A 25,209-nucleotide genomic window follows, 5' to 3' on the forward strand; every position below is an offset into this window, starting at 1 on the left:
TGGGAGAATCACTTGAACCCAAGAGGTGGAGGTTGCAGTGAGCCAAGATCACGCCACTGCACTCCAGTCTGGGTGACAGAGCAAGAGCAAGACCCCATCTCAAAAAAAAAAAAGTTGGAAAAAAAAATAAAATAAAAATAAAGAGCCAGGTACCTCCCTTGCCCTCTCTCTTGCTTCCTATCTGGCGGCACATACCAGTTCACATTTGCCTTCCTCCAAGAGTAGAAGCGAACTAAGGTGTTCACCAATGCCCAGTCTTCCGTCAACAGAACCATGAGCCAAATAAACCTTTTTTCTTTGTTAAAAACAACATGTGGGCCGGGCACAGTGGCTCACACCTATAATCCCAGCACTTTGGGATGCCAACACAGGTGGATCACTTGAGGTCAGGAGTTCGAGACCAGCCTGGCCAAAATGGTGAAACCCCATCTCTACTAAAAATACAAAAGTTAGCCAGGTGTGGTGGTGCGTGCCTGTAATCCCAGCTACTTGGGAGGCTGAGGCATGAGAATTGCCTGAACCTCAGAGGCGGAGGTTGCAGTAAGCCAAGATCATGCCATTGCACTCCAGCCTGGGTGATAGAGCGAGACCCCATCTCAAAAAAATAAATAAAAATGTTGATGCGGATGTGCTTTCAAGGAAAAACCAGCACCATCTTCCAAACACCCAACAATTGAATCCATTCCCCACAGAGCTGCTCTGGGAATGACCTTTGGTTCCTGTTGTCCATCTGTGACACCCCGTCTGATAACCACCTACCACCATGCCTGAGTGCTCAGTGCAACTCTGGACATTTTAGTGGACCAGGAAGTGAAGTGAGCAGCTTATTCAACTATAGCAAAGACCCAGTGGTTCCCCCCCTGCCATCAGAAGAACTGGCCTCTTTCTTCCCATTTGAAAGTTACCACTTTTGGCTGAGTAAAGAGGGCTGAAAAACGAGGGTGAATGAGGGTGAAAAGGCATGTGGTTGAGGGCCAGGTGTGGCCTCTTCAACAGTGCATGGACTTTGTCACACTGCATTGCTCTCGTCTGGAACTCAGACGAGTTGTAATAAGGTCAGCAGGATGGAAAGAAAACCTACCTGGGAGTAACCAATGATGTTCCCTTTGTCATCCAGCACATTAAAATTGATGATCGGACCCTGAACCTCGGGGCTGCTGAACTCGGAATCGCTGTAAATCCTCACCACAGCGGCTCCGTTGGGGTACCGGAGAGAAGACAGGGCCACGTAGGTATACTGAGCCAAGGTGAAGGTGTGCTGCTTTATATTCTCCATTCCACCTCAAATCAATCATGAAACACAAGAGAATCATGACCTTTACGTAAATTCACTCATTCTTTTTTTTTTTTTTTTTTTTTTTTTTTGAGACAGGGTCTCACTCTGTCACCCAGGCTGGATCCCGGCTCACTATAGCCTCAACCTTCTGGGCTCAGGTAATCCTCTCACCTCAGCCTCCCAAGTAGCTGGGACTACAGGCATTCACATTATGCCTGACTAATTTTTGTATTTTTTGGAGAGATGGAGTTTCACCATGTTGCCCAGGCTGGTCTCCAGCTCCTGGGCTCAAGTGATCCACCTGCGTCAGCCTCCCAAAGTGCTGGGATTACAGGCATGAGCCACCACGCCTGGCACCACTAACTCACTTTTAAGAAAACAAGTTTGTTATAACTAGCAAACTTTGACCTCACATTAATAATTTTAAATGCGTGTCAATAGTGGATGGTACTGCCCTTATGACAAATATTTAGGTCTTCAGTACTGAACAACAGAATTTTTCCATAGGCATTCTTGTCATCCTCTTTTTTATATATAATGTTACTTAAACATTTAGATATTTAGACCCTTTGGTAACAGATCACAAAATGTATGTTTTTTCCTCTAAATGTGTTTTTGCTGTTTGTTTGTATTAATGTTTAAATCATTTTAAAACTACACAAAGCAATGAAGAATACATGCTTCAACGTGAATGAACCTTGGAAATGTGCTAAGTGAAGCTAGACACAAAAGGACAAATGTTGTATGGTTCTACTTAGATGAGTTACCAAGAATAGCAAATCCACAGAGAAAAAAAGTAGTTCCAAGGGTTGGAGGGGGAGGAGGAAATAGGGAGTTATTTTTTAATGGGTAGAGAGTTTCTGTTTGGAATGACAGAGTTCTGGAAATAGATAGTGGTGATGGTGGCACGACATTGTGAATGTACTTACTATGACTGAGTTGTACACTTAAAAATAGTTAAAATGGTAAATTTTATATTATGTATTTTTTACCACAATTTTTATTTTTTAAAAAAGGAACAATTACATAGGAAAAAAAAATCAGGGTTTGCCATATTGTGGACTGGTACAGTCAACCTTTGCGTTCCAAGGTGCCTGGTCCTGATAGACCCTGTCAACTGCAGTTTGGGGGCCCTGTTAATATCTTTCCTTGGAAAGTACTCACTACTCAGTTCCTGTCTTCACTGACTCCTCCCATTGTCCCAGATCATGCCCACTCACCTCCCTGCATTGCCATCAGGGCGACCCTCTCTTCCCGTGAATCCTGTCTGCCCCTAGTGTTGGGCTAAGACTAACGTTAAGGCACTGAAGGGTCCCATTACTGTGACAAAAGAGCAATGGCCAGGAAAGAAAGCAGGAATCATGCGAAGACCATTGGCAGACACAGTGGTTGGGTGCCCATGGTTAGGCATCAGTATGACCTGGGTTAAATCCTGGCCCTCCTGGTTTCCAGCTCCCTGGCCTGGAACGTGTTTAACCTCTTGGAGCATCAGCTCATTCATGGGCAGAGCTACCCCGTGGGGCAGTGGGGAGGACCCAGAAAGGCGAGAGCGGGTAAAGGCCTCAGGATCTGTAACCATTCTCAGGACCCAGGGAGGCTCTTCCCATTCTGTGAAGCTATCAGTCTCCTGATTTGGAATGTCTTCTACCTGTTAAAATGTTATTTCAGCTGAAAAAACAGAAAGCAATCCAAAAACCCCACCTCATTCTCTTGCTCTCTGAAGTGGTTTTGAAGTTACTAGGAATCAAATTTAATTGCACGGAAGGCCAGTCACTTCCACAGACTCTGTCTCCTTCACCTGAATCACACCTGTGCCAGAGCTCCCTCAAGGACACAACAACAGAAGCAAATTCCACTGGGATAGAAACGTCCACTGACCTGTGAGGCGTTCTAGGGTGTCAAATCCATGTTTTAGCGCGATCACATCAAGGAATGAGATGGTGCCATCTTCAAACCTATAACCACAGGGTGAGGAGAATAGGTCAAGCTGTGGCCAAAACAATCCATGTGCATTCTGTGGTATATAATGAGCTTTAGATTTTAGGCTTAGCTGTTGATATGATTTGGCTTTATGTCTCCACCCAAATCTCGTCTCCAATTGTAATCCCCAGGTGTTGACGGATGGACCTGGTAGGAGGTGACTGGATCATGGGGGTGGATTCCCCCTTGCTGTTCTCATTTTGTGATAGTGAGAGAGTTCTCACGAGATCTGATGGTTTTATAAATGGCAGTTCCCCTGGGCTCTTCTCTGTCTCTCCTGCTGCCTTGTGAAGAAAGTGCCCGCTTCCCCTTCCACCATGATTGTAAGTTTCCTGAGGCCCCTCCAGCCATGCAGAACTGTGAGCCAATTAAACCCCCTTTGTTTGTAAATTACCCAGTCTTGGGTAGTATCTTTATAGCAGTGTGAAATTGGACTAATAGAGCTGTAATCTATTAATACCTTCCCTCTGCTGTCTTATAAAACATTGCTCTGCCCTTCAGGATGGGGGGACTTTGTACACCAAGACCTGTCCGGCTGCCTCTGGCCCTGACCCACTCTGCAGTTTTCTTGGGCTGCTCTAAATTTTGTAGGGTGGCCAGGTGCAGTGGCTCATGCCTGTTATCTCAACACTTTGGGAGGCCCGGGTGGGAGGATCACTTGAGGCCAAGAGTTTGAAACCACCTGCCTGTGCAACACAGCAAGACCCCATCTCTACAAAAAATTTTGTTAAAACTAGCCAGTTATTAATTGATTGATAATTATTTATTGATCAAATACTTAATAGATTCTTTCTTAAAAGAGGAGTTTTTTGTTTCTGTCAAGGGATGTACTTCACTGAGTTATAAAATACATAAAGTTAAGAACATAGTCAAGGTACCCATTCAATAAACCTTTAGGTCGAGTATTAAATATCTTGAGTTCTGGTCCTAAGTTCACAAGAAAAAAAATTGGCTTATAATGGTAAATAAATATATTCAGCTTTCTGGGAATGTTGGCGTGTCATCTGTTGTAAAGTCATCTACCTGAATCAAAGGAAAGAGGTCTGATCCCCCCAGCCCACCCATGCCCTGGCCCCCAGTGAGCTGCCCCACTTCTCTTGGCCTTCAGGTGCCCTTATTGGCCAAATTAAATGTGAATTGTCGCTTTGTTCTGCCTGTAAGTTACATTATATTATGCCTGTCATTCTTTTCTCATTTGGTTCTGTTACATGGTAAATTATCACACTTGGAGTCAAAAGGTTTTACATGAGCGTTCCTGTTTTAGAAGCCCCCCAACTATGGACAAGTCCTAAATAAAAGAGACATCAAATAGCCTCCTAACATTGATCCCCACCATTCTGATACTTCACCTATGTTAGCTCTAAAAGGACAGTATTATCATTTCTCTCTCTCTCTTTTTTTTTTTTTTTTTTTTTTTTTGAGATGGAGTCTTGCTCTGTCACCCAGGCTAGAGTGCAGTGGGCATGATCTTGGCTCACTGCAACCTCTGCCTCCTGGACTCAAGCAATTCTCCTGCCTCAACCTCCTGAGTAGTTGGGATTACAGGCACCCATCACCACACCCAGCTAATTTTTGTGTTTTTAGTAGAGACAGGGTTTCACCATGCTGGGCAGGCTGGTCTTGAACTCCTGACCTCGTGATCCACCCACCTCAGCCTCCCAAAGTGCTGGGATTACAGGCGTGAGCCACCACACCTGGCCCCATATTATCATTTCTACTTTACAGAAAAAACATGAGGTGCAGAGAACAGGTCATACGTCCCCTCGCTGGTGTGCAGTGGAGCGGGGACTCGTTTCCCAGTGGTCCAGCCTCAGGCATACACAGCTAATGCTGACTCTATTGTCAAGGCCATGGCCCTACATGCAGGACCCTTGAGTCTGTGTGGAGTTCACGGGGATCTAAAGCCCTTCCCATCTATGTCCCAGGCCTTCTCCGGAATCCTGTAGGTGATTAGTTGCCTACCCAACCCTGTGTCACCACTGTTGATCCAGCAGAACCCTGGGTCAGCCACCATTTTCAGCCTTGACACATTCGACCTTACAGGTCCCAGCTGTCACCATCTGAAAGATTCCTGAGCATAACTCACACCACCTGCCCTTGCAGCCTGGGGATGAGGCATATGCCAACAACCCAGGCAGAGGCCTCTGGCATTTGAGGGCAAGTGACAGCCTGTACCCAGACTCCCTCTGTAACACTCACAGTGGGGCTCACTGAGGTTGCTGCTAACACTGCCTCACAAGTCTGGGGGTCTCTGCTTTAACTGATTCTTCCGGCTAACTAGGTGCCAGGCTAAGCTGATCCTAGCTGCTGGAGAACCAGCTATGCTGTCAATGTGTGGGCAGACTTATTCCAAACGGTGCCACCTTTTAAAGCCACTGGGTTCACCTTTTAAAGCCACTGTTTCAACTGCTGCAATCTCTTGTCGGTGCTGAGGGCAAAGGCCTGGTAGCTCACCCTCCTTACACCATGGAGGCTTTTCACCTCTCCTGTGTGCAGTTCTTATCTGCAGGCCCTGGTCCTCTCACAGCTCTGGAGAAGTCTCTCAAATGAGGGCAGAATTCACTGAACCACCTGTGTCACTTCCAGTCAACCTCTGCCTCCCAGATCTGAGCCCTGCCATCAGCCTGTCCCTGCCAGTAACCTGAATTCTGCTGACCCCCAAAGCCAGACCCACCTCTTGCATAATCCTCCAGGAGAAACAGACCAGCCCCCACCTTGCTGAACTCCTCTGGCCCCTCCCCTGTGGCAAGGTTACCTTTGAGCCACTGATGGCCTCGGGATGTAGAAGTCTTCTCCTGCTAGGTAGGCAGAGGCTGTGCCTCCTCCAAAGTAGGTCTTCCTCAGTAGAGGAGCTGCACGATTATGGACCAGCAGAGCACCCAGGCCCGTAGGGAACCCGAAGATCTTATAGAAGGAGATGGGGACAAAGTCGGCCTGGTGAGCTGACAGGTCCAAAGGCGAGGTGCTCACATACGAGGCTGCGTCGAGCAGCACAAACCACTTCCCAGGCGTGCTCACAGGGTGCAACCGCCCAGACTTGACCTCTTCTATCCAGGACAGGGGGTATCTGACTCCAGAAAAGTTACTCTGAGCTGGGTAGCAGAAGAGATGCGGCAGTTGGCAGTCTGGGTCGCTGACCGAAGCACCACGTTCCTCTACAGACCACAGGTCCTCTGGCCTGACCGGGGTGGACGTGACATTTATGGCCATGGTCACGTTCCTCATGCCCACTACAGAAGTGTGGCTGTCGGTGAGGTAACAGAACTGACTCCCACTGCTCTCTGGGCCCTGGGACACCCATGGAAAGGCCTCTGCCACCAGTTTGAGAGCAGCCGTGCTCCCAGAAGTGAAGATCACAGTGTAGTCCTCCGCAGTGGTGTGGAAGTGCGCCAGGATTCTGGAAGAAGCACAACATCCCTGCAACCCCTGGATCTCAGCCCCAGCGCTGAATGTTTGCAGGCTGTTTTGTTTCTATTAACTATGACATCTCTGCCTTAATGGATAGATAGGCTTTGCCACAGCTGTGAAATTAGAGCGGGGGCAATGGAAGCCGTGGGAACGAGTTCCAGTTGGCGAAATCCTCTTACCTCCCAAATATCACTGGATATCTCCAATTTGATATGACGAAAATCCACGATAAACTTAATCAGAGTTGATACTACCCTCTCTCCTTGGTGCTTTCTACGCAGCTCTAACATAACAAGGTTTAAGTAGTAATCAACCTGCTTACATTGCTTTTAATTTTGGCAACCCTAATAGCAAAACAGTACCACTTTCAAATTTGAAATAACTCGAAATTGTGTTAATAATTTTAAGTACCACCTGGAAATTATTTGCCAGATACTGTTACATGTAGAAAGTATAGAGAGCTGTTTAACATACAAATACTAGTAAGAAAAGGGGGAAAAAGGGGGAAAAAGACAGGAAGAAAACAAGATGCCTAATAAAACTTCTTATGAAAAGGAAAACCAGAGAAATAGTACTTTTCTTCTTTCTGAAAACAAGACCTACGATCCTGGGTTACTTCCTGTCACTCTGGCACTACAGAGTCTCTGGAGCCACACAGAACAGCTGTGTGCATCTACCTGTGCCTCTCACCTGCCCCACATTGCATCTCCTCACCCCTGCCTGTCTGAGCTCTGACTCTGATGTTTCTCAACGTGCATGCATTGCCTTTTAGCCAACTGTGATCCTCCTGAAACCAATTCAGAACCTTTGTGGGATGCAGGCAAGTCTTAGGAAGGAAGTCTGTCTGCCTAGGTATGCCCAGTTCGGCAGGTGTCCCTGATGCTTACCTGTAGCGCACCTGCTCCACAGTGTCATAGGTGAGCTTGCTGCTGATGTTCTGGCTGTGAGGATTACCTGGCAGGTTACAAAGACAAGGCCACCAAGTCACTACTTAGGGTCTCTTCTTTTGTGTTCCTTCCAAACCCACTCCCTCAGTTTCTCAAAAAGCTCAACATAAAACTACCATATCACCCCACAATTCCACTTCTAGATTTCTACTCCTCAAAAATGAAAACTTATGTCCATACAGACTTGCACGTGAATGTTCATAGCTTTATTCAGAAAGTCAAATTCTGGAAACAATGTAAATGTCCATCAACGGGTGAACAGATAAACAAAATATGCTACATCCATAAAATAAAAGTGATTTGGTTTTTTGCTGTCTTGCTCTGTCACCCAGGATGGAGTGTGGTGGCATGACCATAGGCCACTGCAGCTTCAAACTCCTGGGCTCAAGCAATCCTCCCATCTCAGCCTCCTGAGTAACTGTGACTGCAGGTGTGCACCACTACACCCGGCTAACTTTTTAAAATTACTTTTTGTAGAGATGAGGTCTCACTATGTTGCCCAGGCTGGTCTTGAACTCTTGGGTTCAAGCAGTCTTCCTGCCTCAGCCTCCCCAAGTGCTAGGATTATAGGCATGAGCCACTGCGCCCAGCCAGGGAAGTTATTTGCCAATAAAAAGGAACAAACTACTGGCTATGTCATGAAAGAACTTCAAAAGCATGGTAAATGAAATACTCCAGACACAAGAATATACAAGATGCATGAATCAATTTACATTAAATGTCCAGCAAAAGAATTGTAGAGAGATAGAGAGATACACAAAGTCGATTAGCAATTGCCTGGGGCTGAGGGCAGCAACAAGGATTATCTGTAATGGGCATGAAGGATCTTTTTGGGGGAATGAACACATCTAACTGATTTATAGTGATGATTGCATCACTAGGTCAATACGCCTGAAATAGATTTTTTGTTTGTTTGCTTGCTTTTTTTAGAGAGACAGAATCTTACTCTATCACTCAGGCTGGAGTACAGTGGCATGATCATAGCTCACTATAACCTTGAATTCCTGGACTCAAGGGCTCCTCCTGCCTCAGCCTCCTGAATAGCTAACACCACAGGCATGTGCCACCACACCTGGCTGATATTGTAAATTTGGGTTTTTTGTAAAGATAGGCTCTTGCTATGTTGCTCCGGCTTGTCTTAAACTCCTGGGCTCAAGCAATCCTCCTACCTTGGCCTCCCAAAGCACTGGGATTATAGGCCTGAGACACTGTACCCAGCTGGTAAATTTTATGATACGGTTAAAAAAAAAATCTCTCCTCACTAGTAAAACCAAATGTGATCGGGAAGAGTATTTTAGAGCTGGAAGTCAGCTCAGAAGCAGGCCAGTGCAAGAGGCTCTTCTACATGTTCCAGACAGGTGGCAGTGGCTCTGTTTTAACTCCAGAGAACGTAGTATACAGCCTCAGGAGGCAGCCCTTTTCTCCAAGCATGAAGCAGAGCCATGAACACCGCTTAATCTAAGTCCCCACCTATTGCCCTGCAGATCCCACCACCACTACTGATACCATTCCTGCAGAAATAATTGGCCCAGCCTCCAAATATGTGAAGGGGGCCACTGTGCTGCCCTTAGCCACCCACTCTCAAGGATGAAAGCGCTCCTCCCAATTTCAGTCTTCCTTTTAACTTCTAGTTTTGCTGCCTTCCCGGTGTCCTCACCAAGTGTGTCCTAGAGTATCATGACCTCCCTCAAACTTAGCCCCCAGACAGGCCTTGGTAAGGCCTGACCTATCAGGCCAGGCACCAGCATTTCTCAGGAGCTACATGTGCTCATTAACGCAGACTTTGCCCTTTTGTTTTAGATTTATTTTTTCCTTCAAGATACACTGAAAGATTGCACTGGATTTCTGGCCACTGCAGTTATCACATGTTCCGTTTCCACATTGCTAGTAACCTGTGGGACCTGGTAATTATCCTAATTATCTTTCCTCTGCTTGGGTTTAGCGCTGCATCATTAGGACCACCTGCAATCTCATCCCTGCTATCTCTCAGGCTTTCCCACGGTTATGGCTCTTGCAAAGGTCAAAGAAGGAGAATTACAAGTCCCTTTGCAAATTGCAGATTAAAATCAAGATAAATTCCTCCTTGGCACCTTCCCAGAAGACTGTTCCCCAGATTTAAATATCTGGCTGCATAGAGCCAAGATACAAGCCCCTTAATGTGGCGTAACAGAAGTATCCTGAATCAAGGCACTCTGGTGGAGGCTAACGGCTTGGGCTCTGGGGCTAAACTACCTGGAAACCCAGCTTCTAGCTCCCCCAAGCTCCAGTCCTTCCTGTGAAGCCTCAGACTAGTTACTTGCCCTCTCTGGGGCCCCATTTCTTCACCTGTAAAACAGGAGTGATACCAGAACCTATGCTTCTTGGGTTGCTGTGAGGCTGAAAAGAGAAAGCTCATAGCGAGTACCTGATAAACGTTATTTATCGCTATTCTCATCACAAATATTACAATTGTTACTGCCACTATGATTTCAAATTCCCTTTCCAAAGCATGTGAGGATCATGTTGGGCTGCTAATAAATGCCACTGATGACAAAATCACTGCTCCTAGAACAAAGATCAAGCATCCACAACGCCCTGCACTGGCTTCTTCTCCCTCCCTCCCCATTCGGACCTCTCCCTCTCTCCTCCCTCCACGTTCCTGGACTGGTTCCTGAAACCACTACAGGATCTTGGCTCAGGCTGTTACCCTGCCTGCTCGCACTTCTCCCATCTTGTCTGAGTGAATTCTGGCTCATCCTCCTCATCCACTCCACTCTGAAGGAAACTTTCCCTGACATACACAAGCCAACCCCACTGTCACTACAGATACAGGCTGGCCTGGAACTAGGCACCTGTTGTCCATAGTCCTTCACACAGTTGGTAATCACATTTACTTGGAGTTCACTTAAGGTCTTGTCTTCCAGGACTATATCGCAGTGTCCAAGAAAAAAGGGATTTGTTTATTTTGTTCCCATTATAGCACTGTGCCGCACACATCATAGTGGCTCAATGAGCATTTATAGGGTGAATGACTGAATTAACATCCCTTCTGCTGCCCTACTCTCTGCACTGTACAGGGTCACTCACCACCATCAAACACAGCACCTTTGAATCTCTGTGCCCTTCCTAACACTGGCCCCTTCTTCTGGTAGTAACCTGTGTGTCTGTCCCTGAGCCAGCTCCCTCCATCCGAGCCACACATTTACAGTACAGAATGACCCAGGGTGCTTGCCTGGCCCCTATCTTACATGGGGCTTATTCAGCTTTTTGTGGTCAGAACAGTCCCGGTCTATTAATGCAACATTTAATATGCATAGGTATATCAGCTGCATGTAGTTGACTAAAACCCGTTTCAGGCGTTTTTCATTACCGTAAGTGTTTTCCATGAGATCATTAGTGAAGCTTTCGAGCTGGCTCTGGGAGAACAAGGTGGCACCTGCATGGTCAAGGTAGACAGTTCCTGAAAGAAAAAATAAACCTGCAGGTTGTTTTTCATGGGTATTTCAGTCCTTTTACCTGAATCTTGTTTGTATAAGCCCAACCGATGCCATCTAATGCGTGTCAACGTAACACCAGGCCACTGACTTGAGCCCAGTGCCTCTTGATATGTGCCTCTTAATCCAAGTGTAGGCATGAGCAGTGGAAGGACTGCGCTTCTAATGCTGAAGGACCTTTCAAGCCCTGAGAGAGCCCTCCTGATTAATCAGCTCTCTTCACTCTTTTGTGAACCTGGAACAGCATCCCTCACAGAGAAGGTGCCCAGCAGACATTGGTGATGAATGGCGGCAAAGCTGTTTCACATTGTGACTCACAACCTGTTCTGGAGGTTCTGGGAGGATTCCCTGAAGGGAGAGCCCTGATCCTACTTTCCCACACTGCTCTGCACCCCTCAACCCTAATGCAGCTGTGAGAGCTTCCAAGAATACAAGGAATGCAAACGATCCTTCCAGCCTCTCTCAGAGAGAAATGCAAATTTAGATGAAAATGAGATACTGTGGTTTACTGATCAGATTGGCAGAGATCAGTGGTTGGATCCCTCAATGTGTGAACGGAGCTGCGGCAAAACAAGCTCACTGGTACACAGCTGGTAGGAGGGTACACAGGCATACTTTTTTTATGCTCAGCAATTTAGCAACATCAGTTCACGCTTTAAAATGTACACATCCTTTGACCTAGCAATTCCTCTTGCAGGAATTCATCTTACAAATACCCACACTTTTGTGGAATGACCTGAATATCAGGATATTCAATGAACTATTGCCTGCAATAGCGAAAGGTTAGAAACAACTTAAATGTCCATCGATCCACTTTTAAAATAAACATTGTACACTATCTAATAAGTACTGACATGAAACAAACTCTGAGATACACTTTTAAGCACATATAATATGAAGAGATTCATTCATTCACTTATCAAATGTTTTGTGTAGAATGGGTTATCAAAGCTTAATTGAGACATAACATAAAATTCACCCTCTTAAAGTATACAATTCAGTGGTTTTTAACATATTCATAAAATTACATAAATACCATTAATTTTAGAATATTTTCATTCATCCCCAAAAGAAATCCCGTATAATTACCAATCACTCCCCAGTGCCTCCAACCCCAGCCCTTGATAACCACTAATCTACTTTCTGCTTCTCTAGATTTGCCTATTCTGAACATTTCATGTAAAAGGAACCATACAATATGTGGCCTTTAGTGTCTGACTTCTTTGACTTAGCACAATGTTTTCAAGGTACATCCACATTGTAGCATGCATCAGAACTTCCTTTAATGGCAGAATAGTTTTCCATTGTATGAATATACCACATTTTATGTATCCATTCATCTACTGAGGAATATTTGGGTTGTTTCCAGTTTTGTGTATTATAAATGATTGCTGCTATGAATATTGGTGTACAAGTTTTTTTTTTTTTTTTTTTGAGGCGGAGTCTTGCTCTGTCACCCAGGCTGGAGTGCAGTGGCCAGATCTCAGCTCACTGCAAGCTCTGCCTCCCAGGTTCCCGCCATTCTCCTGCCTCAGCCTCCCAAGTAGCTGGGACTACAGGCGCCCGCCACCTCGCCCAGCTAGTTTTTTGTATTTTTAGTACAGACGGGGTTTCACTGTGTTCACCAGGATGGTCTCGATCTCCTGACCTTGTGATCCGCCCATCTCGGCCTCCCAAAGTGCTGGGATTACAGGCCTGAGCCACCGCACCCGGCCATGTGTACAAGTTTTTATGTGGATGTATTTTCTCTCATTTGGTGGGTTATCCTTTCACTTTCTTGATGGTGTTCATTGAAACATACAAGTTCTTTTTAACTTTGATAAAATTCAATTTGTCTATTTTTGTTGTTGCATTTTTGGTGTCATAAATTATTGTCTAATCCAACAAGGTCCTAGTGATTTATGCTTACATTACTCTAAGAATATTATACTTTTAGCTGTTTCATATTTAGATCTTTGATCCACTGAGTTAATTTTTGAATGCAGTATGAGGTAGGGATCCAAGTTCATTGTTTTGCATGTCAATATCCAGTTGTCCCAATATCACTTATTGAAGAAGTTATTATTTCCCTCATTGAATAGTCTTGGAATATGTTGAAAATCAATTGACCATAGACATATGGGTTTATTGAATTAAAATTCTATTTCATTGGTCTATATGTGTATACTTATGCCAATATTACACTGTCTTTATTCTGTAACTTTATAGTAAGTTTTGAAACTGGGAAGTGTGATTCCTCCAACTTTGATCTTCAAGATTGCTTTGAGGTCATGTGCAGTGGCACACACCTGTAATCCCAGCACTTTGGGAAGCCGAGGCGAGTGGACCATTTGAGGTCAGGAGTTCAAGACCAGCGTGGCCAACATGGTGAAACCCCATCTCTACTACAAATACAAAAATTAGCCAGGCAGTAATGATGTGCGCCTGTAATCCCAGCTACTCAGGAGGCTGAGGCAGGAGAATCACTTGAGCCTGGGAGGTGGAGATTGCAATGAGCTGAGATTGCACCACTGCACTCCAGTCTTTATGACAGAGACCCTGACTCAAAAAATAAAATAAAATAAAATGATTGCTTTGGCTATTCTAAGTCACTTGTATTTCCATGTAAATTTTAAAATCAGCTTGTCAACTTAAAAGCCAGCTGGGATTTTGATAGGAATTTCATTGAATCTATATATCAATTTGGGGATTATTGCCATGTTAACAATATTAAGTCTTCCAACCCATCAATACAGGATATGTTTCCATTTATTTAGGTCTTCTTTAATTTCTTTCAATGATGTTTTACAATTTTCAGTGTATGTCATACTTCTTTTGATACATTTTTTGTGTATTTTATTATTTTTGATGCCTTAGGAACTGTTTCTCTAACTTCATTTTTATAGTATTTATTGCCAATGTATAGAAATTGAACTGATGTTTGCATATTGATCTTATATCCTACCACTTGGCTAAATTTGTTTTTATTTTTTATTTTTATTTTTATTTTTTTTTTTTTGAGGCGGAGTCTCGCTCTGTCGTCCGGACTGGAGTGCAGTGGCCAGATCTCAGCTCACTGCAAGCTCCGCCTCCTGGGTTTCCGCCATTCTCCTGCCTCAGCCTCCCGAGTAGCTGGGACTACAGGCGCCCGCCACCTCGCCCGGCTAGTTTTTGTATTTTTAGCAGAGACGGGGTTTCACCGTATTAGCCAGGATGGTCTCGATCTCCTGACCTCGTGATCCGCCCGTCTCGGCCTCCCAAAGTGCTGGGATTACAGGCTTGAGCCACCGCGCCCGGCCTAAATTTGTTTTTAAATTCCAATAGTTTTGTGTGTGGATTCCTTGAAATTTTTTATATACAAAATTACATTATTGGCAAGTAGAGATAGTTTTACTTCTTTCCAATGTGGAACCCTTCTATTTTGTTTTCTTGCCTAATTGCCCTGGCTAGAGCCTCCAGTACAGTGTTGAATAGAAGTGGTGAGAACAGGCACCTTTGTTTTGTTCCAAACTCAGGATGAAAGTTTTCAGTCTTTCACCACAAAGTATGATGTTAGCTGTGGGGGGTTTTGAAGATGACCTTTATCAGTTGGTTAATTTTTCTTTCATTCCTAGTTTATTGTGTTTGCATTCAAGAAATATTTATTGAGCACCTACTATATGCCAGGCATTGTTCTAAGTGCTGGGGACATAGCAATGAACAAAATAGAAGCTAGTATGATAATGGCAGAGAAAGACCTTAAACACAAACTATGTCAGGTGTTGAGACATACGGCTCACTTTTGTTTTAAAAAAAAAAAAGTGTAAGGGCTGGATACAGTGACTCACATCTATAATCCCAGGATTTCAGGAGGCTGAGGCAGGAGGATTGCTTGAGGCCAGGAATTTGAGACCAGAATAAGCAACATAGTGAGACCCCTTCTCTTTTTTTTTTTTTTTTTTTTTTTTTTTTTTGAGACGGAGTCTTGCTCTGTCGCCCGGGCTGGAGTGCAGTGGCCGGATCTCAGCTCACTGCAAGCTCCGCCTCCCGGTTTCACGCCATTCTCCTGCCTCAGCCTCCTGAGTAGCTGGGACTACAGGCGCCCGCCACCTCGCCCGGCTAGTTTTTTGTATTTTTAGTAGAGACGGGGTTTCACCGTGTTAGCCAGGATGGTCTCGATCTCCTGACCTCGTGATCCGCCCGTCTCGGCCTCCCAAAGTGCTGGGATTACAGGCTTGAGCCACCGCGCCCGGCCGAGACCCCTTCTCTATAGAAATATATATCCAGGCATGGTGGTGCACACCTGTAGTCCCAGCTACTTGGGAGGCTGAGGCAAGAGGATAGCTTAAGACCAAGAGGTCAAGGTGGCAGTGAGCTATAATCATGCCACTGCATTCCAGCCTGGGTGACAGAGCAAGTCCCTGTCTCAAAAAGTGCGCACATGCACACATAAATATAGACAACCACTGGAAAGATACACAAGACATGAGTGACAGCAGTTGACTCTGAGGTGGCCACAGTGGCTGCAGCTAAAGTGAGAGGCAGGCTCCCTGGTGATTCTTCACCTTCCTTTGGCAACTTTTGAATCTGATACCATTAAATGTTGTATCAGTCCATTCTCACATTGCTATAAAGAACTACCTGAGACTGGGTAGTTTATAAAGAAAAGAGGTTTAATTGACTCACAGTTGCACAGGCTGTATAGGAGGCATGGCTAGGGAGGCCTCAGGAAACTTTACAATCTTGATGGAAGGCAAAGCAAGCACATCTTTTTTTTTTTTTTTTTTTGAGACGGAGTCTCGCTCTGCCGCCCAGGCTGGAGTGCAGTGGCCGGATCTCAGCTCACTGCAAGCTCCGCCTCCCGGGTTTACGCCATTCTCCTGCCTCAGCCTCCCGAGTAGCTGGGACTACAGGCGCCCGCCACCTCGCCCGGCTAGTTTTTTGTATTTTTTTTTTAGTAGAGACGGGGTTTCACCATGTTAGCCAGGATGGTCTCGATCTCCTGACCTCGTGATCCGCCCGTCTCAGCCTCCCAAAGTGCTGGGATTACAGGCTTGAGCCACTGCGCCCGGCCGCAAGCACATCTTAATATGGTGACAGGAGATATATATATATATATACACACACATACATAGAGAGAGAGAGAGAGAGAGAGAAAGGGTGGGGGAGAGAAAAGGGGGGAGAGAAAGCACTTGTGAAGGGGGAGGTGCTACACACTTTTTTTTCTTTTTCTTTTTTTTTTTTTTTTTGAGAGAGAGGGGGTCTTGCTCTGTCACCCAGGCTACAGTGCAGGGGCTCAATGTCGGCTCACTGCAACCTCCACCTCCTGGGTTCAGCCTCCCAAATAGCTGGGATTACAGGTATGTGCCACCATACCGGGCTAATTTTTTATACTTTTAGTAGAGACAAGGTTTTGCCATGTTGGCCAGGCTGGCCTCCCAAAGTGCTGGGATTACAGTTATGAGCCTCTGCACCTGGCTAAAGAAAATTTGTTTGTTTGGTTTTTTTCTTTTATTGAGACAGTATTTCACTGTGTTGCCCAGGCTGAAGTGCAGTGGCGCAATCTCAGCTCACTGCAGCTTTGACTTCCCAGGTTCAAGCAATTCTCCCACCTCAGCCTCCTCAGTAGCTGGGACTTTAGGCATGAGCCTGCCTAATTTTTGTATGTTTTGTAGAGACGGGGTTTCACCATGTTGCCCAGGCTGTTCTTGAACTCCTGGGCTCAAGTGATCGGCCCACCTCAGCCTCCCAAGTGCTAGGATTACAGGCTTAAGCCACCATACCCAGTTTGTGCTACACACTTTAAACAACCTGATCTTGTAAGAACTCACTCTCACGAGAACTGCAACGGGGAAATCCACCCCCTTGATCCAATCACCTCCTACCAGGTCCCTCGCCCAACACTGGGAATTGTAATTAGACATGAGATTTAGGTGGGGACACAGAGTGAAACCATATCAGATGTATGACCTAGTCCAAAAAGATACTTTTAAAACAATGTTCTGAATCTTTTATTAAAGATTCAGAAATACAAAGGTACCAAACTAAAAGAACGGCTTTGTTCACCTAGGCATCAAGGCCACAGGTGAGACCTGGAAGCTGCTGGGGAGCGTCTCACACTGTGCCACAGTCTTCTGCAGGGCCAAGTAGCTATTGGAGAAAAAGCTGCTTTGGCTTTTGGTCCAACAGTTAATTTTGCAGGAAAAACAAAAGGGTGCAAAAGCTGTGTTAGATCAGTCATACATGTGATGTTAGGAGAAAGTCAGGCAGCATAGGGATTAATGGTACAGAATCCAAGTCAATCAACCCAGAGTTGAATCCTGGCTCCACCACTAGCCACTCTGGGCCCCTGTTCCTTCATCTGCAGATGGGACAAATGTTAAATGAGCTGGTATATGGCAGCACCTAGTCCAATACTCAGGACACAGGTGTAGCTGCTATTAGAAACAGGTGAATGACCCCAAAGTTAAAAAAGATCTTCTGCAGGAAAGAGAATTCCAGAGTCAGCTCTAGGTCATCCTTGTCCAGTTCTCATTCCTGCATGATGAGTAGTCATCGTTCAGCACGAAGGCTTCCAGAGACTCTTGACACACATCTGTATATTCAATATACTCCCTTCACAAAGGCAAGGAAGTTCCCATCCAAATCACTAGGTAACACATTTCAGCCCTTAAAGCTTAAGCATTTAATTATTCTGAGCTACCACTTAACCAGAGAAATTCTCAAACTGGCAGAAAAACTTCATGAGGGGAGAGGAGGAACGAGGAAGAGATTATATTATTTTGGTTTGTTTTTTCCTGCCCTCTGGCTTATTTCTAGGAGAAAAACAAGTGGACATGTTCCAAGACTCCCAGCAGTGGGAGGGGCATCAGGTTAGTGCACAAATGTCCACTTTAATCATAATGTAGAGGAAATATGGGGAACTTGCATTAAATAAAAGATGCCCACAACACTACCAGAAATACAGTAAGCGGTAAAGGAGTTCTGAGGGCCAGCCTGGCTGACACATCCCAATTTTGCATTTGAGGGGAATAGTGTTCTTTGAGGAACAGGAGTGAAACCAGGGGACAAGAATATAGCTCTACTTTCCCAGGGTAGCATTGAGGGGAGAGGTTGGCCAATAGTAGGCGTGAGAGATCACAGCTGGAGGAGATTTAGGGGATTAAGGAGGTGTGGTGCTGACATAATTACTCAGGTAGCCTTTAAGAGCTGCTTCAAAGAATGGAGAGCCTCCCTCCCCAGCACCTGTGGGCATTCATAGTCTCTGTCTATTTCTGAGTGGTAGGAAATTTCCATAATTAACAGATGAGAGAGACAGAATACAAAAGAAGGGTGAGGAGCTGTCTCCAGCAGGTGACCCTGCAACAGGGAAGGATGAGGAGTGAATAGACAGAGGCTGGCAGAAGGCACCCCTGTCTCCCTCCTGACTCTCCCTACTTAGGAAGCCAGAGGAGACACACAGGAGGAGACCACAGTTCTCACAGCCCCCAAAGGGAAAACACAGTTACCCTCCACAACACTAGGAAGTGACCCAGAGCGCTGAAATCAGCTACCCGAGTAGTGAAACCTAAGTCATTGTTGCTGTTCTGCCCTGAGAAGGGGAGTAGTTACCAGTTGTTCATTGCGACAGAGCAGATGCACTCAAACCCCGGTGCCCTGTGCCACGACGTGCCCACTTCACCTGCAGACCCTCCCTGACTGTCCGGTATGCGGCTCTGGGGCTTGATGAAGCCCTGCACCCAAAGTCCCTGTCACAGGGATGAGTCACTAACTTGGGCCCGGGCAGCAGAGGGCCGGGTCAGCCAAGGCCAGATGGAGCTTGATTTGCAATTTCATCAGCCTGTTCTGCTCTGAGGAAAGGCACGATGTGATCTTGGTCTTCTTATCTAATTCACAGCCTCGCCCTGTTCTTAAAGGTGAAATTGCACTGTTTGCTAATTCTTCTAGTCCTCCAGCCAACTGGAGTTCAGAGGGATTGTTCTGAAGCTGCAAAAGTGAGGAAAATGAGGTTTCGAAAATCAAAGCTGAATACGGGCTATCCCAGAGGAGTCTGCAGAGTGCAGCCTTGGGAGGCCCCTACCAGAAGGCCTTGGCCTCTGGGTCCCAACCTGGCGCGCCGGCAGAGGTGCTGTCCCAGCCCGGGCGCTGGCGGCCCACGCACCGCTCCTACCCCGGGCGGACATCCGAAGGGTCACGGCCGCTGGATATGCTGTCTTTTGCAACCCTGGCCTCAGCAGGCCCTTTAGAGTGAGGGGTCTCCCACAAGAGAGGGCAAGGACCATCCTAAGCCCTGCTCGCTGAGGGCGGGAAAAGGGGAAGAGGGCTGGATTAGTCCTGCCCACTGGAAAGTCTGAAGAGTAAGAGTAGCAAGAAGCCTTGGGGCTGCAGGTGGGACCTCAGGGAGCCATGTCTACGAAGCGGACGCATGGACACGTCCCTCCTGGAGTTTTGATTAAAAATGCGCCCCAATTTATTCAAAATGCCCCAGTGGTCTCTGCCCACTGACCACTCCAGCTCTCTCCCTCACTGCTGAATGGCCAGGACATTACTTGACAAATTAGGTAGCGCCGCTCTCACTAGCAGCAAAAGATCCGTCCACGTCGGTTCCAGAAACCTCGTGTCCCCCACGCCTGCCCGCCCGCCCGCCTCACCTGCCAGGCGGCCGAACTCGCGCGCCCGCAGCTCGCGCAGGCTGCCTGGGCCGTAGCCGTAGGCTAGCCGCGGTGCGCTCGGGTCCCGGGACCCCGCGAAGGCCGGCAGCTCCTGCCCTGACTCCGCCGCCGCGCTGGCCATGGCTCGGGTTCGTCCATCCAGGCTGACCCGGCCCGGGAAGTGCGCGAAGCCTGCCCCCGGCGACTCCGCCCCTGCCGCGCCTCCCGGGCCGCCAGCCTGCAGCCTCTCGGAATCCACGGCCTAGGTGTGGCGCCCCGGCCGGACTTTCACTGCTGGCCCGCCCTTTTCCCACCTGGCCACGGGAGCGGGTGCCAGTCTTTAAGCAACCTCTCGATGGGTCCCACGAAGATGTTTCCAGACCCTTGGAATGCTAAGTTCAAGTTTAGCTATGTCCCGCGGAGAGGCTGGTGGAAGAAGCAACGAGGTGATCTTTCCTGCTTGGCATCCTGGAACCCCACGACCCTCCTCCTCGCAGGGGTCCCGGGACCCTCACCCTCTCAAGCAGGTACCGGCGTCTTGCGGGGGCGGGGGGAGGGGGCGTTCTCGGGTTGCTGCTACCCAGCGGGGCGCGTGCTTGCAGTTTGTGAGAATGCGGCTGAGCAAAGGGTAGAAAAGGGAAAAGATCAGGGATCCACGAAGCTAATGAATTCTCAGTGGCTGCACACCGTCGGAACCGGGAGGCTAGGGGGCTTTCCCTGCAGGCGGCACAGCAACTGGAATCCCCGTGAGCTGAGCTTCCCCTCCCTCCCAACCTCCCAACCGCGCACTGGGCCCGCCTCCCTGCCTCCCCACCCGTGCATCCCGCCCCGCACTTCCTGCACGTGGGTGTAGCCGGCCCTCTCTACTGAGGCTAGAATGCCCTAGGAAAAGCTGCCCCTGTCCCGGACAGGGAGTGGAATAAGAGCACCTCCTCCCATCCCTACTCGGGCCTGCACCCAGAGCAACGGAGACACAGCGTCTCTGTCTTGGAGAACAGGTGCTTCAATTGGGAGGGCCTGGTCAAACCTTATGCGCCGGAAGTGCGGAGCGGGATGCAAGGGTGGGGCGGCAGGTGCAGAAGTAAAGCCCAGGCATGCGGTTGTGGGGTGGGGGGAATCTCACGTGTGATCCCAGGTGCGGAACCCGCTACTGGGAATGGGGTGGAAGCAAAACAGGTACTGCACGCCCAGACGAGGTGCCTCGTGGGGAGTCGAATGTCATGGGTGGTGGACAGTGCGGAACCCGCTGCAGATGGGAGGCAGGTGCTGGGGACTCACGGGAGATAACTCAGAGGCAGGCTCGGTGGAGAACCCAAGGCAGGCGATCAGGTACAGGCGGCCCACAGGCCCTGGAGGCATACAGCATGGGGACGAGGTGGGAAGAAGGCCTATGCCCCAAGAGCTCAACCTGTGCTGCATCCAGGCCAGCTGTCACCCAGGGTATGGGCCGCAGATGCCCTAGGATCCTTGCTGATGCATGATGCGTACTGGTACCCAGCATGAGAGCCATGGGAAGGCAGCACACAGCCCTGGCTCTCTGGCCCAGGCCCCTGATACCAGGCCAGAGAAAGACCCGTCACTAAGAGCTCATTTTCCCCTGGCCGGAGAACCGGGGTCTGTGGACTGCAGGGCTAGAGTCCATGCCCAGGTACCCGTATTCCTCAGTGGCCTCTGCCCACTGACCACCCCAGCTCTCTCCCTCACTGCTGAATGGTCAGGACCTTACTTGACAAACATCCATAGTTGTTCGAGGAGGAGTGAATGTACTGATGGATGGATGCAGGCTTTTGCTCATTGACATCACTGCCTACCCCACCATCTGCTTGCCTTCTGGCCATGCTTCAAGCAGGCACTTTGGATGCTGGACTGTCTTCTGCGAATGTGGCTTTGGGCAGCGCTAATAACAAGAGCTACATACAGGGCCTCACTGTGTGCCAAGCACTGCACTGTGTACACTCTTACCTGTCCTGGTCGTTCAATAATCAAATATGCAGATCTAGGAGGTTGCTCTTACAGATGGGGAAGTTGAGGCAGAGAGAGGCAGAATAACTTGCACAAGCACACACAGCTAGAAGACAAGCTAGCAGCTGAGAAGTCAGCCTCCAGAGCCCAGGCAGGGAAGTGTGTTTTGCTAACTCTCTGGTGTGAGCCTCTGTAGTTTCCAGGGCCTCAGTTTCCCCATCTAAGTTGAGAGAGGGGTGGGGTTGATCCAGCAGCTGTTCAGTGTGTCACTTCTCGCCCCTCCTTTTAAAGCCCTGCTTCCCAGTGACAGTCTTCCCTAGGCCAGGGTTTCCAGGCATGCATTTGCATGAATCCCCTAGAGAGCCTATTCAAAGGCAGGTTCTGACTCTTTAAGTTTGAGGGTCTGTGTTTCTAAGTAGCCCAGGTGATGCTGATGCCTCATTCATGAATGGCACTCTGAGGAGGAAGGGCCTAGGTCATTTCCCTGGGAATGTAAGGAGCACCTCTCTTCAAGGAGTTCTGTGGCCAACTAACAAACCATGCGTCCACAGGGGTGCTGCTTCAGACAAGCTTGCCTAGTGATGGACTGGAAAAGGCCAAGTCAGTGCAGAACTCCTGAAGGTTATTAAAAATCACTGAGTTATCGTTAATCAAGCAATACTTTAAAGCAGTTAGCTATGTCCATCCAGGGCACTGTGTGCTTGGGAGGGTGGATGTGAAGATAGTGCCTACAGCTGAGTAGGAAAATGAACCTACACTAGCCACAAGGCAATGTGGGCTGAATGCCCAGGCAGCACTGGTTCAGGATGCAGGTACAGGATTGCAAGAGAGGAAGTGGCTACTTCCTAGCAAGATATCCAGGGAAGGTAACACAAAGGGGGAAGCCTTTGAAGTGGGCCATAGCAGTGAGCTGGTCAAGAAGCGGGGAGGAATATGGGATATGAGAAACACTGGGAGTCTTGGCCTCTAATTGGCACCCTTAGGTGCATTTCATCAGGATTCCCTGGGCCGCTCCTACCAGAAAGAGACTATCAGAAGTCAGATTGCTTGCTGTCACCCTGCCTTAAGCAGAACCTCTATCCCCACCAAGGAATGTCTGACCTGGGAAGAGGAGTGATCTCCTGGGCCCTGTGCTACAGGCTGCCATGGCCACCTCTCACCTGGTCCAGCTGCTGGCCTTGGAGCTTCCAAGCAAACTGAGCTGGTCCATGCTGAGGTCCCAGGAGGCCAGCTTCTGCACGTAAAGTTTACAGCTAGGTAGGAAAACAGCTCTTCCAACTCCCACTTACAGCCCTTTCTCACCTAAGAACTTGAAAAATTATGTGTCTATGAGTCAGTTGGGCAGACAGGTGAGATGCCCTCAATTTTGTACTTTAAATCTCTCCCCCGGTGTGAATCTTAGTCCCTGGTGCCACTCACTGAGCCTAATTCCTTACCTCCTGATGATGTTTCCCCAAATCCCCTTGCTCCCAGGTTAACAACTCCCACCCCCAATGTCTCCTAGCAATGGGTTCCATGTGCAAGAATTCTCCACTACATACAAAGTGTTCATTCATGTATTCTTCCGTTCATTCATTCATTCTTTCATTCACTCACTCGCTCAGCAGAAGATGAATGAATGTCAGAGTTAGGCTCGGAGTTGGTGATGGAAAAACAACGAAAGGCAGGCTTTGAAGCTAGAAAGTGCCCTGTGGGTGATTTAGGTAGAACTATCCATTGGCCATGACCAGATTGGATGAGCTGTGAGAAATGGGAGCAGGGAAACCAGCTATAACTTCTTGCAACTGTCCCGGCTTGAAACACTAGAAGATTCACTTGAAAATTACTAGCGCTTTTGGCAGGGGCATTCATTCAGTGTTCAGTGGGCAGCCGTGCCCTGCTGCAAACATGGTAGGCACTAGGAAGACAACAGTCAGCAAGGCAGTCTCTGTGCCTGAGAGGCTCCCGGGACGGGGAAGGAGATAGGTTCACAGTCAGGTCACCTTCCAAGGCTGCAGAGTGCTGGAAAAGAGTCCTTCCCACAAAGGTCCAGGCTTGGGGTAAAGAGCCTCCCAGACCTGGGGCTGCTAGGAGACCTGCCCAGAGGGTCCTGGAGGAGGAGGTGGGGGAGGGAGGGCAGCATTCCATACTTAAAGGTCTAGAGGTGCAAAAAGGCTCAGAAAATTCCAGATGCAGGAATTTTAATGAAGCTGGAGCACAGACTGCCTCTCTGTGGGGATAAGTGTGAAGGGGAGTGAGAGAAGTAAGAGGGGTCAGATTTTCTGGTACAGAGAAGAAAGCTGGCCTTGGTCCAGAAGGGACAGGAACACTCTAGAGTCTCCTCCTGAGAGTGGCTGGATTGGGGTGTGCTTAGACCCCAGACAGCAGTGGAGGAGGTGGGAGTGGGGAGGTTGCAGGGAGCACTGCTGTCAGAGGCTGGGCAAAAGTCCTGGTGAAGAGCAGTGAGGGCCTGGTCTGAGGCCCGGATCATGCAGAAGTGATGAAATTCAGGGACTAATGGGACTGAAGACTGGCCCAAGGTGACTTGGTGCTGTCAGACTAGGATACTGAGTGGACACAGGGAGTCTCAGGCACAGGGAGACAATATGGAACTCGGTTCAGGACATCTCAGTGGAGATTCAGGGCTCAAAAGGGATAGAGGGTCTGGGGTTGGAGACTTGAGTCATGTCAGGGGCTTGTGCACAGGTCATCTCAGGAGCTCTGAAGTGTTTAGGGAAAGAGGACAGAGCCCTGGGGACAGTGGCACTTAAAGGGTCTCTGTCTCATGCCACAGGTGGGAAGGCTCAGTTAGAGAAGTGGGGACAGAGCCAGAAGAGAGCACCTTGGCAATATCTAAGGCCATAAGGCCAATTAGGACAAGGGTTAAACTTAAACAATTAGGACAGACTGTTAAACTTGTTGGGTAGGCAGTATACGCAGTGGCCTAAGCAGGAACAGCTCTATTATTACCAGGCGGGGCTGGCAGCTCCACTATGATGGTCAAGTCCTAAATGGTGAGTAAGGGTAGAGGTTTTCCCACTGGCAAGCCCTCTGAAAACCTTGGCCTCCTAGTCTGGAAGATATTAGGTTGGTGCGAAAGTAATTGCGCCTTTTGCATCAAAATGGCAAAAGCTGCAATTACTTTCGCACCAACCTACAGTTGGGTGCTGCAATTTTGAGGGATCAAATTTCCCACCAAATTAATCAGGATAGGGATAGGCATATCCAAGAAGGCTGAATTTGGTTTGGATAATGAAATTAACTTAAGTGTGTCCTACTAGAGTGCAATGCACACTTTTCCAACAATGAGAGCTCACAAACCTGGATACCCTGGTACCTAGGAAATCAGAAGTGGGCTGGCACAGGAAGCAGTGAGACAGACACAGCATTGGAGCAAGTTTCTCTCCAAAGACTGGCAGAGTGCCCCAGCAGAAACTGAAAGCAGCGGAAAGATCAGAAACCCCAGGAAGCTCCCTCCCCTAGACTGACACAAGACCTTTCCTGTGAATAGAAACTAAAAGGGCAGTTCAACATCATGACATGATTGGGAACAAGGCTTCATTATATCTAGTGTT

General features: G+C 47.9%; 1 protein-coding gene across 3 annotated transcripts in view; it reads right to left on the bottom strand.

Annotated features, from left to right (window-relative positions):
• Positions 1 to 19,945, bottom strand: part of MOCOS (molybdenum cofactor sulfurase) — a 59,649-nt gene extending 39,704 nt beyond the window's left edge. For all 3 annotated transcript variants that reach the window (XR_004429197.1, XM_033177948.1, XM_033177947.1), the window contains exons 1-6: positions 19,694 to 19,945; positions 10,961 to 11,050; positions 7,552 to 7,618; positions 6,012 to 6,653; positions 3,155 to 3,231; positions 1,082 to 1,281 (exon numbers count right to left, since the gene is read on the bottom strand). Coding sequence is in view for 2 of the 3 variants with exons in the window: in XM_033177948.1 (XP_033033839.1) it covers positions 1,082 to 1,281; positions 3,155 to 3,231; positions 6,012 to 6,653; positions 7,552 to 7,618; positions 10,961 to 11,050; positions 19,694 to 19,835 (1,218 nt within the window). In the remaining variant the exon portion in view is untranslated. The remainder of the gene's footprint in view (positions 1 to 1,081; positions 1,282 to 3,154; positions 3,232 to 6,011; positions 6,654 to 7,551; positions 7,619 to 10,960; positions 11,051 to 19,693) is intronic.
• Between the last annotated feature and the right edge of the window lie 5,264 nt (positions 19,946 to 25,209).

This window comes from Trachypithecus francoisi, unplaced genomic scaffold (genome assembly GCF_009764315.1).
Source record: "Trachypithecus francoisi isolate TF-2019V2 unplaced genomic scaffold, Tfra_2.0 Lachesis_group19, whole genome shotgun sequence".
NCBI classification, from domain to species: domain Eukaryota; kingdom Metazoa; phylum Chordata; class Mammalia; order Primates; family Cercopithecidae; genus Trachypithecus; species Trachypithecus francoisi.